Source organism: Anolis sagrei, chromosome 4 (genome assembly GCF_037176765.1).
Source record: "Anolis sagrei isolate rAnoSag1 chromosome 4, rAnoSag1.mat, whole genome shotgun sequence".
In the NCBI taxonomy this organism is placed as follows: Eukaryota; Metazoa; Chordata; class Lepidosauria; order Squamata; family Dactyloidae; genus Anolis; species Anolis sagrei.
The window spans coordinates 248,589,400-248,603,086 of record NC_090024.1 but is presented as its reverse complement, the minus strand read 5'-3'; the positions used below and the strand labels follow the sequence as shown (position 1 = coordinate 248,603,086).

The following is a 13,687-nucleotide window of genomic DNA, read 5'->3' as shown; positions in this document are numbered from 1 at the left end:
AACCACACAACATCCCAGTATTTCTGTCCAGGAAAGCCTTGGACAACACACCGCCCAGCCTCCTTCCAAAGGTTGCCCAGAAGGGGCCTGGCCTTACCAGAGGGGCCCCCCTGTGGTCCCAGCTCTGCCCCATGCCGGACTGGTCGGCTTCCGAGGCGGTGCCGGGTGCCAAGGCTGCGTCACTGCTGTCGGCGGACACGGCCTCCGAGCCCTCCATGCCCAGGCCGCTCTCCGAGGGCTCCTCCCGGGGCCCCAAATGGGGGGTCGCATCGCTGCTGCTCTCCACGGCACTCTCCTCGGCTTCCATGGCTGGACTGGAGGGGAAAAGGGTGAGAAACACTCGTTAGTAGCAGCCAAGAGACTGGACACGGCACACATCATGACCCACCGGCACCCCCAAGAGATGGCCACCCAGCCTTTGCAACAACAACAACAACAACAACAGCCACCAACCAAGAACTATTTCATACTCAGACTTCTTTACTCTATGTTAGCTCAGCTACCATCATTGACCATACAACCACTCTGGCCACAAAACCAACTTACATGTTGGAGTCCAGCCTGTGACTGTGTCTAATGATGAGGGTACTCTGGATGTTGGGACTGACAATGAGGTTCATGTGTCTAATGACAAGGTTGCTTTAGATGCAGAGAATGACAATGGGATTCCTGTTCCAAGTGGACAACAAGTTAAACATGAGCCAGGAATGTGATGTGGCGGCAAAAAAAGCCAATGGGATTTTGGCCTGCATCAAGAGGAGCCTAGTGTCCAGATCTAAGGAAGTCCTGCTCCCCATGCTCTATTCTGCTTTGGTTAGACCACTTTACCTGGAATATTGTGTCCAATTCTGGGCACCACAATTCAAGAGAGATATTGACAAGCTGGAATGTGTCCAGAGGAGAGCGACTAAAATGATCAAGGGTCTGGAGAACAAGCCCTATGAGGAGCGGCTTAAGGAGCTGGGCATGTTTAGCCTGAAGAAGAGAAGGCTGAGAGGAGATATGATAGCCATGTCTAAATATGTGAGAGGAAGCCACAGGGAGGAGGACGGAGCAAGCTTCCTTTCTGCTTCCCTGGAGAGTAGGACGCATTGGAGCAATGGCTTCAAACTACAAGAGAGGAGATTCCGTCTGAACATGAGGAAGAACTTCCTGACTGTGAGAACCATTCAGCAGTGGAACTCTCTGCCCCGGAGTGTGGTGGAGGCTCCTTCTTTGGAAGCTTTGAAACAGAGGCTGGATGGCCATCTGTGGGGGGTGATTTGAATGCAATATTCCTGCTTCTTGGCAGAATGGGGTTGGACTGGATGGCCCATGAGGTCTCTTCCAACTCTTTGATTCTATGATTCTATGACTTTTCTGAGGGGAATGTTCCTGAAGGGTTTGGAGATGATGGTCTATTCCTTGGGTCTGAATTACTACCAGAAAATTCCCAAGGCTTTGGGAATTCCCAAGGTTTCGGCACCTGGGCCAGCCGTGGAAATTCATGACCCAGTAGATAGGAGAAGTGCTTTCAGTCAGCAAAGAAAAACAAACCAGGCTCTCAGGCGCTCTGCCAGATTGCAGGACAGACTAATAGCAGACTCAAGGCTGAGAAGAAATCCGTTCCTGGCCGATTGGGATATAGAGGAGATTAAGGTATAAAAGTGGCAAGTACAGAAGCTGTAGCCAGACGAAGCAACTGAGTGTGAGAAAAGGGTGAGAAACACTCGTCAGTAACAGCCAAGAGACTGGGACACGGCACACACCACGAAACACCAGCACCCCCAAGAGATGGCCACACAGCCTTGCTAACAACCACAAAAATAATTGCATAGAATTCCTAAAATTGGACAGAAATCCTGAACTATATGACAGCCGCAATACAGGCCACGATAGCCCGACGATGTAGTAATGTCACGAAAATAACATTGTAGATTTGATAAATGTGGGTGCAATGTAATTATGTGTGGGAATGAATGGAAGAATAGAAGGATATATGGCTGGAGCGAATAATTTTGGAGACACCAATTCTAAAAGGCCAAGGCCTGCAATGACTAACGACCTGCTTGCTGAACTGTAATTAAAAGTTGCTAATAAGAACCGAAAAGTAAACTGTGATAAGAACTGGATAGTGATAGTGACCGGGATTGGGAGTTGTAGTTGCTGGGATTTATAGTTCACCTATAATCAAAGAATATTCTGAACTCCACCAACGATGGAATTGAACCATACTTGGCACACAGGCCTCCCATGACCAATAAAAAACTCTACAAGGGTTTGGTGGGCATTGACTTTGAGTTTTGGAGTTGTAGTTCATCTACATCTACAGAGAACTGTGGACTCAAACGATGGATCTGGACGAAACTTGGCATGAATACTCAATAAGGCCAAATATAAACACAGATGGAGTTTGGGGAAAATAGACCTTGACATTTGGGGGTTGTAGTCACTGGAATTTATAGTTCACCTATACTATGAAGGAGCATTCTGAACCCCAACAACGATAGAATTGGGTCAAACCTCCCACACAGAACCTTCATGTGGGGCACAGAAACGCGTGGCAGGGGATGGTTTTGTAATTTGCTTAGGTTGTGTATTGTTATGTTGTGTTTTGAGGCCTTGGCCTTTGTAAGCCGCATCGAGTCCTTCAGGAGATGCTAGCGGGGCACAAATAAAGTTAATAATAATAATAATAAAATAATAATGGCTAGTAATTATTATATGTATATACAATATATATTGTATTATTAGATTAACCTCCAAAGGCTTGGTCCCAGAGCCACGTTTCCAATGAGAGGAGATTCCACCTGAACCTGAGGAAGGACTTCCTGACTGAGAGAGAAAGAGAGCTGTTCAGCAGTGGAACTCTCTGCCTCAGAGTCTGGTGGAGGCTCCTTCCTTGGAAGCTGTTCAACAGAGGCTGGATGGCCATCTGCCAGGGGTGCTTTGAATGTGCCAGGAAGAAAGGGTTTGGGGAGGATGCCTGGTGTGCTCTCTTCCCACTTTGTCAATCTGTGACATGTGTCCACATGGCCAGATAACCCAGTTCAAAGCAGATAGTGCGGATTTTAGGTGGCAGTGCAGAAGGGGCCTCAGGCTGGGTCTACACAGCCATGTAATCATAGAATCATAGAATTGGAAGAGACCTCCTGGGCCCTCATCCAGTCCAACCCCATTCTGCCAAGAAGCAGGAATATTGCATTCAAATCACCCCTGACAGATGGCCATCCAGCCTTTGTTTAAAAGCTTCCAAAGAAGGAGCCTCCACCACACTCCCTCTGGGGCAGAGAGTTCCACTGCTGAACAGCTCTCTCTCACAGTCAGGAAGTTCTTCCTCATGTTCAGGTGGAATCTCCTTCCTTATAATTTGAAGACAAGAAGCAGGAAAATTGCATTCAAAGCACCCCTGACAGATGGCCATCCAGCCTTTGTTTAAAAGCTTCCAAAGAAGGAGCCTCCACCACGCTCTGGGGCAGAGAGTTCCACTGCTGAACAGCTCTCACAGTCAGGAAGTTCTTCCTCATGTTCAGGTGGAATCTCCTTCCTTATAATTTGAAGACAAGAAGCAGGAAAATTGCATTCAAAGCACCCCTGACAGATGGCCATCCAGCCTCTGCTTAAAAGCTTCCAAAGAAGGAGCCTCCACTGCACTCCGGGGCAGAGAGTTCCACTGCTGAACGGCTCTCACAGTCAGGAAGTTCTTCCTAATGTTCAGATGGAATCTCCTCTCTTGTAGTTTGAAGCCATTGTTCCATTGCGTCCTAGTCTCCAAGGAAGCAGAAAGGAAGCTTGCTCCCTCCTCCTCCTCCCTATGGCTTCCTCTCACATATTTATACATGGCTATCATATCCCCTCTCAGCCTTCTCTTCTTCAGGCTAAACATGCCAGTTCCTTAAGCCGCTCCTCATAGGGCTTGTTCTCCAGACCCTTGATCTGCTCCCTCCTCCTCCCTGTGGCTTCCTCTCACATATTTATACATGGCCCTCATCATATCTCCTGTCAGCCTTCTCTTCTTCAGGCTAAACATGCCCAGCTCCTTGAGCCGCTCCTCATAGGGCTTGTTCTCCAGACCCTTGGTCATTTGAGTCGCCCTCCTCTGCACACATTCCAGCTTAGAGTCAATCTCTCTCTTGAGTTGTGGTGCCCAGAATTGGACACAATATTCCAGGTAAAGTGGTCTAACCAAAGCAATCTAATCTTGATTGCCACATCAGATAATCTAGTTCAAAGGACATAATGTGGATTATACGAGTCCACACGGCCGGATAATCCAGTTTGAAGAGTTTGAGTGGCATTTCCAGAGAGAGAGAGAGAGCTTCCTCTCAAAGGAACTCCCAGGCTGGATGTCTGCACGGCGCATGCGCAAAGATTCCCTCCTTGCCACCCCTATTGGGCCAGCGAGAGAAAAGAGCGGATCTGCGCACGCGCACAGCGGCCTCTCTCTGTGTGTGAGTCTTTCTCTCTCTCTGCCTGCCTCCCCCTCCCCCTCCCGCGGGGCCTTCCTGGTCCGAGGCGGGCTGCCCTTGGCGCTGCCTGAGCCCCCGCTCCGACGGCGCCGCCATCTTGCCCGAGGACCCCTTCGCCACAGGACACGCGGGACCCTGCTCTCTCCGCCTTGCCGCTCACCCGGGCCGGGGCCCGCCTCCCCCGCGGGATCCCTCTTCCTCCGCCGCCGCCGCCTCCTCGTTCTCTTTCCGGACCGGCACTCGACAAGACGCCCTTCACTCCACCGCGGAGGGATCCCTCGCGCGGACCCTTCCGCCGTCGCCGCCCTTCTGCCGGGACTCTTTCTTTCGGAAACCGGCCCCGGGGCGCCCTCCGGTCAGCGCCTTCTCCTCCTTGCCCTTCCTCCAAGCCTCGGTTGCCAGCGCGACTTCGGCAGCGCTTTGGCGCGTCGCGAGGGAGGCTTCTCCCTCCGGACTACTTTTTTCTCCTTCCTGCGGAGGGCGACTTCGCGGACTCTTTGCGATGGGACACGATCACGTGACGAAGGCGGAAGTAAGGCGAGAGAGTCAGAGGAGAGCAGAGGCCACGTGCCTGGCAGCCCAGCATTCCAGGCAGACGGTAGTAATAATAATAATAATAATAATAATAATAATAATAATAATAATAATAATGTTATAATAATTTATTAACATAATAAGAGATAATAATATAGTAAAATAAAGCAATATATAATGTATTGCATTATATATATATATATATATATATATACACACACGCACAATATATTAAATTATTAGCATAGTACAATATCAGTATTATATGTTACTATATTGTATTACACCATATATAATAATAATATATTACACCATAATTATTATTATTATTATTATTATAATAGTTAGAAATAGAAATATAATACTGGAATAGTATTAGTATATTAAAATATAATACGAATGAATTTGAAATAATATTAATAATATAAGAACAAAAACACAGGACTCCAACGCCCACCATTCCCAACAGCCGGTAATAATAATAATAATAATAATGTTATAATAATTTATTAACATAATAAGAGATAATAATATAGTAAAATAATGCAATATATAATGTATTGCTTTATATATATATATACACATACAATATATTAAATTATTATCATAGTACAATATCAGTATTATATATTACTATATTGTATTACACCATTATATTGTAATATTATTAGTAATATTAAATGGAATATAAAATCTATAATTATAATACTGTATTATTAGTAGTATTATAATGTATTGCATTATACAATATATTAAATTATTAGCATAGTACAATATCAGTATTATATGTTACTATATTGTATTACACCATATATAATAATAATATACTACACCATATATAATAATAATTATAATTATAGTTAGAAATAGAAATATAATAATGGAATAGTATTAGTATATTAAAATATAATAAGAATGAATTTGAAATAATAATAATAATAATAATATAAGAACAAAAACACAGGACTCCAACGCCCACCATTCCCAACAGCCGGTAATAATAATAATAATAATAATAATGTTATAATAATTTATTAACATAATAAGAGATAATAATATAGTAAAATAATGCAATATATAATGTATTGCTTTATATATATATATATATATATATACACACATACAATATATTAAATTATTAGCATAGTACAATATCAGTATTATATATTACTATATTGTACTACACCATTATAGTGTAATATTATTAGTAATATTAAATGTAATATAAAATCTATAATTATAATACTGTATTATTAGTAGTATTATAATGTATTGCATCATATATATATATATATATACACACACACAATATATATTAAATTATTATCATAGTACAATATCAGTATTATATATTACTATATTGTATTACACCATTATATTGCAATATTATTAATAATATTAAATGTAATATAAAATCTATAATTATAATACTGTATTATTAGTAGTATTATAATGTATTGCATTATATATATATATATATATATATATACATACATGCACAATATATTAAATTATTAGCATAGTACAATATCAGTATTATATGTTACTATATTGTATTACACCATATATAATAATAATATATTACACCATATATAATAATAATTATAATAATAGTTAGAAATAGAAATATAATAATGGAATATTATTAGTATATTAAAATATAATAAGAATGAATTTGAAATAATATTAATAATAATATAAGAACAAAAACACAGGACTCCAACGCCCACCATTCCCAACAGCCAGTAATAATAATAATAATAATAATGTTATAATAATTTATTAACATAATAAGAGATGATAATATAGTAAAATAATAGAATAACCATTAAAATAATACAATAACATATATAATAATAATTATAATAATACCAATTAGAAATAGAAATATAATAATGGAATATTATTAGTATATTAAAATATAATAAGAATGAATTTGAAATAATAATAATAATATAAGGACAAAAACACAGGACTCCAACGCCCACCATTCCCAACAGCCGGTAATAATAATAAACATAATAATAATAATGTTATAATAATTTATTAACATAAGAGATAATAATATAGTAAAATAATACAATAACATATATAATAATTATTATAATAATAGTTAGAAATAGAAATATAATAATGGAATAGGATTAGTATATTAAAATATAATAAGAATGAATTTGAAATAAGAATAATAATATAAGAACAAAAACACGGGATGTCTCCAGAGCAGGCCTTGGCCCACTTCAGTGTTTGGACTCTCAACACCCACCATTCCTATCAGCCGGTAGTAATAACAATATTATAATAATTTATTAAAATGATAAGAGATGATAAAATAATATAATAACCATTAAAATAATACAATAACATAATAATAATTTATTTTTATTTATTTATTTGATTTATTAGACTTGTATCCCGCCACTCCCAATTTGGCTCGGAGCGGTTTACAGCAGTAGATTAAAACAATACAACCAACTTTAAAATACAATAAAAACAAGAACCGACATAGTCCCGAGTTATTCACCCATTGAAAGAGAAAGGTCTTACAGGCTTTCCGAAAAGCAAGTAGGTCTCGGATGGTTCAAGTTTCAACTGGCAAGGCATTCCATAAATAAGGGGCCACGATCGAGAAGGCAAGATGTCTCTAGAGCAGGCCTGGACCAACTTTGACCTCCCTCCAGATGTTTGGACTCCAACGCCCACCATTCCTAAGAGCCGATGATAATAATAATAATAATAATAATAATAATAATAATAATAATAATATAATTTATTAAGAGATGATAATATAGTAAAATAATATAATAACCATTACAATAATACAATAACATATAATAATAATAATGGCAAGATGTCCCTAGAGCAGGCCTGGACCAACTTTGACCTCCCTCCAGATGTTTGGACTCCAGTGCCCACCATTCCTAACAGCCGGTAATAATAATAATAATAATAATAATATAATTTATTAAAATGATAAGAGATAATAATATAGTAAAATAATTTAATAACCATTAAAATAATACAATAACATATATAATAATAATTATAATAATAGTAATAGTAATAATAATAAAGGCAAGATGTCTCCAGAGCAGGCCTAGACCAACTTTGACCTCCAGCTGTTTGGACTCCAGTGCCCACCATTCCTAACAGCCGGTAATAATAATAATAATAATAATAATAATAATATAATTTATTAAAATGATAAGAGATAATAATATAGTAAATAATATAATTACCATTAAAATAATACAATAACATAATAATAATAATAATAATAATAATAATAATAATAATAATGGCAAAATGTCTCCAGAGCAGGCCTGGGCCAACTTTGACCTCCCTCTAGACAGTCTAGATGTTTCGACTCCAGTGCCCACCATTCCTATCAGCCAATAATAATAATAATAATAATAATAATAATAATAATAATTTATTAACATGATAAGAGATGATAATAGAGACTTGGTTCTAAAAGCCCCTGATTAAATTACCTCTCAGCACCAATTCTGAGGTTCTTACTCCTGAGACTTACGCTTCATGTTCAGATCAACCTGAACGACGGGAAGTCTCAGGTGCCTTCAAACCAGTTCCTTTGGCACCAGAGGAAAACTTTGTGTCTTCAAGCATAGGCCATCTGAATTGGGGTTATTCCGATATTCACAGCCATTGAGGAAAGAGGAAACTTGGAAAAGCTTCTCAGCTGCAAACCCCTTGGACCCAGGACGAACTGAGACTGTAATGTATATTGGTCCTTCACCTCTTTGAAACTTCCACCTTATTGCCTTAAAGGGCAATTTGTGAACAATAAAACCTATTTTGAGTTATCTACAGTGTTTTGGTCCTTGGGAGTTCCAGTTTTCCTAAAGGAGGGCAAGAAGCAATCCCCTAGGGGAAAGATGTCACATCCATGCCTCTTCCACTAAGAGTTATAGCCCCAGGCGCAACGGCACACTAGAGCTATGGCTGCGTTGAACTCCATGGCTTCTCAGGCACAGGGGTCATGCGGTGGTGGCGGGAGCGTGGAGGGATGGAGAGTTGTTTTGTGGTGTGTGCGGGGGAAGACGAGTAATTTTGTTGTACAATAACACAATGACAAATAAAGGTAATTATTTTTTTCTAATTATAACTGCAGATCCCAGCAGTTCTGAGAGAGTGACAGCTGGCTGAAAAACTGATTGGCAGTAATCTCAATCATGGAGTGTCACCCGGGGAAGAATGTTGATGGCAGTGTGAGACAACCAGAGGATCAATCAATGTGTGATCAATCAAACTAGCTAGCTTTGAAGTGGCTAGTGAGATCACGGCTTGGAATGGATTAATGGCCGTGAAGGAACGCATCCGGCGGTGCGAGTGAGACAACGTGTGTGCTTCTGGGACCAGTAGAGAAGCCGCCATGGCTGAGGGATCTTGTATTTCCCGGTACACCTGGGCGAAGAGACTATATAATGCTAAACTCCAGAGAGGGGGAAATGTCAAGGCACATTTGGATTTGATGAAATACCTCTTTTTGCAAGCAGAAGCGTCTGGGATGGAAATGGATGAGTTCCAAAAATGCTGCATATTGCTGAGCAGCCTGAATCAAGACTGGGACTTCCTGCATTGCAGTTTCCATAGAGAACAGGATTTAAAATTGGATTCAGTTTGTGATATCATTTTGGAAGAAGCAGAGAGGCGCAGCTTCGAGAATGGAGCACATGGAGGACATCGGCCAGGGCGCAATGGCGGAGCCGACCGGTGGATGGCAGGCGATAACCACGTGGCACTGGATTGCCAGGAACAATTAGATTTTGGTGCATCGGGCCGCAGGTGTTATGGCTGTGGACAAGTAGGACATTTAAAGCGACAATGTAAACATGCAGAAAGACAAACAGATGGCAATCGTGGCCGTGGGAGAGAGAATGGCTTTTTTAAAGGGGCCAGTAGCTACCATGGTACCGATAGAAATGATTCCTCCTGGGGATCTAGAACCTTCACTGTGACTGCAAGGGGTCGTGGATGGGATGTGAAAAGGAACAATTTGTCAAAAATGTTGAATAACAATAGTTATGAGAATGATATTGCTGTGGCAGATAATTTGAATGTGCCATTGCATAACTCCTGTGCGTATGACTTACACAGAGTGATGGGACGTGTTCCCAAAAACCAAAATTTCACACAGCCAAGCCAGGAATTTGAAAGAACACAAAGTACAAGAAGTGGAGGGGGAAACACAACCAGTGATTCAGAGGAGGAAGAATCACTTTCCGACAGTGACAACGCACAAGAAGTTCCCTCACCCTCATCCAGGTTGAGAAGCAGGCAGACGTTGAGGGGGATGAGGCCCAGTTCAAGTCAAGAGGATAACAGTAGGTCAGATACAGTAATTCCCGGGAGAAGTAAGGGAATTAGAAAGCCTCTTGATAGGTGTGGGAAGTTGGTGGCACATCAGACGGGTGCGTGCCTTGTTGACGGGGAAGAACCCGAGTGTTACGAACAGTTGGCCGAATGTCCAGAAAAAGAAAGCTGGTATGAAGCAATGGACAATGAATTTGGCTCCTTGTTGCAAAAAGAGGTGTTTCATCTTATCAACAGACCTAGGCACCAGAAGGTGATAGGTTGCAAATGGGTATTTAAAAAGAATTCTCTACCGGATGGTCAAACGCAATACAAGGCAAGGTTGGTCGCAAAAGGGTTTACACAGTCACAATTTGAGAACTGCGATAAAGCTTTTGCACCAGCAGCAAAACCAGAAAGTTTAAGGTTGATCTTAACGTTGGCAGTGAACAAACAAATGGAAATAAGACATTTTGATTTTGAAACCGCCTATCCCAATGGAAAGCTAGAGGAAGCGGTCTTCATGGAGCAAGCTCCAGGGTATCTTTGTGGAGAAGACAAGGTCTGTAGGTTGTATAAAGCTCTTTATGGATTGAAGCAGTCAGCCAGATGCTGGAACCTGTATGTGCATGAAGAATTGTGTGGGTTGGGGTTCAGGAGAAGTGAAGCTGATGCTTGTGTCTATACAAGAGGTACCGGGGATGAGTGGCTTGCGCTTCTTATCTATGGTGATGATCTGTGTCTGATTGCCAAGGGGTCAGAGCAAATGGTAAGGGTGCAAAGGGAATTGGAAAGCAAGTTCAAGTTGAAGGACTTGGGATGCCTGAAAGACTTTGCAGGCCTGGAAGTGGAAAGATCAGGAGACGGAGTGGTGTACTTGAGCCAGAAAAGGAAGATAGAACAGATGGTGGAGAAATGTGGTTTGAAAGACGCCAAGACAGTGCCAACGCCCATGACAGCGGATTTCTTGAAACTAGAGTCTGAAGAAATGTTTGTTAGGCCAGATGTGTACCATTCCGTGATTGGCAGCTTGATGTACATAGCAAATCACACCAGGCCTGACATTAGTTTTGCTGTTGGCTTACTAAGTAGAAGAGTAACAAAACCCAGGACCATCGATTGGATTGCACTGAAAAGAGTGGTCAGATATTTAAAAGGAACCAGTGATGTGTGTTTTGCATTAGGTGGAAGCGAGGAAGAAATAGAATGCTTTGCGGACAGTTCATTTGCCACTGAAACAGACCACAAATCAGTCACAGGGCTAGTCATCAAGTTCGCCGGGAGCGTGATTGCCTGGAGGGCCAGTAAACAAAGCTGTGTAGCATTAAATTCAACAGAAGCAGCGTTTGCAGCATTGTCAGAGGCGGTAAATGAGCTACAGTGGATAACACAACTGTTATCAGATTTGGGAGAGGAATGTGAACTTCCCATTTGTGTCAAGCAAGGTTCGCAGTCTTGCATTGACATGGCAGAAGCAGTAAATTGGAAAAGCAGAAGCAAATACATTGGGGTGAGATACCAAAATGTGAGACAGTCGACGCAAGAAGGCTTCATTAGGCTGGAGCACTGCACATTGGAAACAAACTTGGCAGGCATACTCACCAAAGCACTCCCACCCTCCAAACACAAAGAGTGTATTGAGACATTAGGACTTGTCTGTTGTGAACAAGTTGTTACACGGTGCGTGTTTTAGCCAGACATCCCAGTGCCCCAAACCCAAATGCAATAGACTCACAGACTGGTGGTAAAAATGAACAGAAAATCAGGAAAGCCTCAGAAAATAGAAGATGGGTTTGAGATTCCTGAGCATGTTCCTGTTGTTGAAACAGGCCATGTTGATACTGAAGACGAGGAGTTTCCATTTCCCATGGCAAGGGATGTGGTTTTGGAAGATGTTTCTGATCTGAGTGAAACTTCCCAGGTGCAGGTGGGGGAGGCGAGCTCTCTGCCGGCCGATTCTCAGGATAATGAGCTATCCAACCTTGAAGGCTCTGCAGATTTAGAGAGGGAGGATCGCTTGAAATTCAGGGTTTGCCGCAGTGCGAGGCTTGCTAACAAGAGGGAGGTGAGAGGTCAACGGAATGTGTTCATGCTGGGAAAGTATATTAAAAGGGCTGTTTGAAGTCAATTCTTTGTCAGTGCAACTTCTGCGAAAACCCTGGTAACTTCTCTGGATCGCCTTGGCTTTTGGGCAATGCTTTTGTCTTCTTGGGACTTTGTCTTGTTCTTGGCTCCGTGGGGCTCTGTCCTGCTGCCATGGATTCTTGTTTGATGAATGCCTTTGGAAATTCGTCAGACCGAGGTGAATCAGCACTATTGGTACTCTTGGACCTCACAGCTGCCTTTGACACCGTGGACCATGACTTGCTGATTCATCGATTGGTTATGCCTGGTGTATGAGGAGGTTTAGCCCTGAAATGGTTCAATTTGTTCCTCCGGGACTGGAGACAAAGGGTGGAGTGGTGAGGCCAAAGCTCTGAGAGCTCCTGCCTTGGCTATGGAGTGAGTTCCCCAGGGTGCCATCCTCTCGCCCCTGTTATTTCACATCTACGTCCGACCACTTGCTGGACTGGTGCGGAGCTTTGGCCTAGAGTGCTACCACTATGCAGATGAAACCCAGCTACTCTTGCGTCTCGAACCTGGGACAACCACTGCGATTCCTTTAGGCTGTGTTTGGAAGCAGTGATGAGTTGGCTGCGAGCGAGCAGACTCAAAGTGAATCCTGCAAAAACGGAGATCCTCTGAGAATTAACCCAGTCTCTGCCTGATTTCGATGGAAAAGCTCTGGTTCCGCCTGCTACTGTTCAAAGACTTGGGGTTGTGTTGGACTCATCGCTGATGATGGAGGCCCAGATCACGGCCATAAGGAAGCAGGCCTTTTCCCATCTTCGCCGGGCAACGAAATTGGCATCCTACCTTTCGGTAGAAGCATTGGCAACGGTCATCCACGCCACAGTCACCACTCGGTTGGACTATTGCAACGCCTTCTATGCCGGCCTTCCAAAGTCAACGACCCAGAAGATTCTGATGGTCCAAAATGCAGCGGCCAGGCTGCTAGCAGGATCATCTCTAAGATCCCATATTACACCGATTCTGTAAACACTGCCTTGGCTACCAAGAGAACATCGGATCTCTGACAAGATACTGATCCTGACATTGAGAGCTCAAAATGGCCAAGGACCTTGATATCTCAGGGACCGCCTCATTCCTTTTCTCCATCAGTGGTCACCTCGATCCACCCAGGAAAATCTCCTCTACATACCAGGCCCGAGGGAGGGAGGAACACCTGGAAGCTACAAGGCATAGTAGAGCTTTTTCGACCTCTGCTCCAATTCTGTGGAACTCATGGCCTCCATATATTAGAGCAATGTTGGAGTGGCGACCTTTTG

The 13,687-nt window shown here is 42.2% G+C and overlaps 1 protein-coding gene across 3 annotated transcripts in view; it reads right to left on the bottom strand.

Annotated features, from left to right (window-relative positions):
• The window catches only part of ZNF335 (zinc finger protein 335), a 66,891-nt gene extending 62,204 nt beyond the window's left edge, over window positions 1-4,687 (bottom strand). For 2 of the 3 annotated variants that reach the window (XM_067468333.1, XM_067468334.1), the window contains exons 1-2: window positions 547-697; window positions 98-314 (exon numbers count right to left, since the gene is read on the bottom strand). In XM_067468333.1, the coding sequence (XP_067324434.1) occupies window positions 98-314; window positions 547-620 (291 nt within the window). In that variant the 5' untranslated portion in view covers window positions 621-697. Of the gene's footprint in view, window positions 1-97; window positions 315-546; window positions 698-4,608 lie in introns of those variants that run through there. The other variant, XM_067468335.1, reaches the window with a different exon arrangement.
• Between the last annotated feature and the right edge of the window lie 9,000 nt (window positions 4,688-13,687).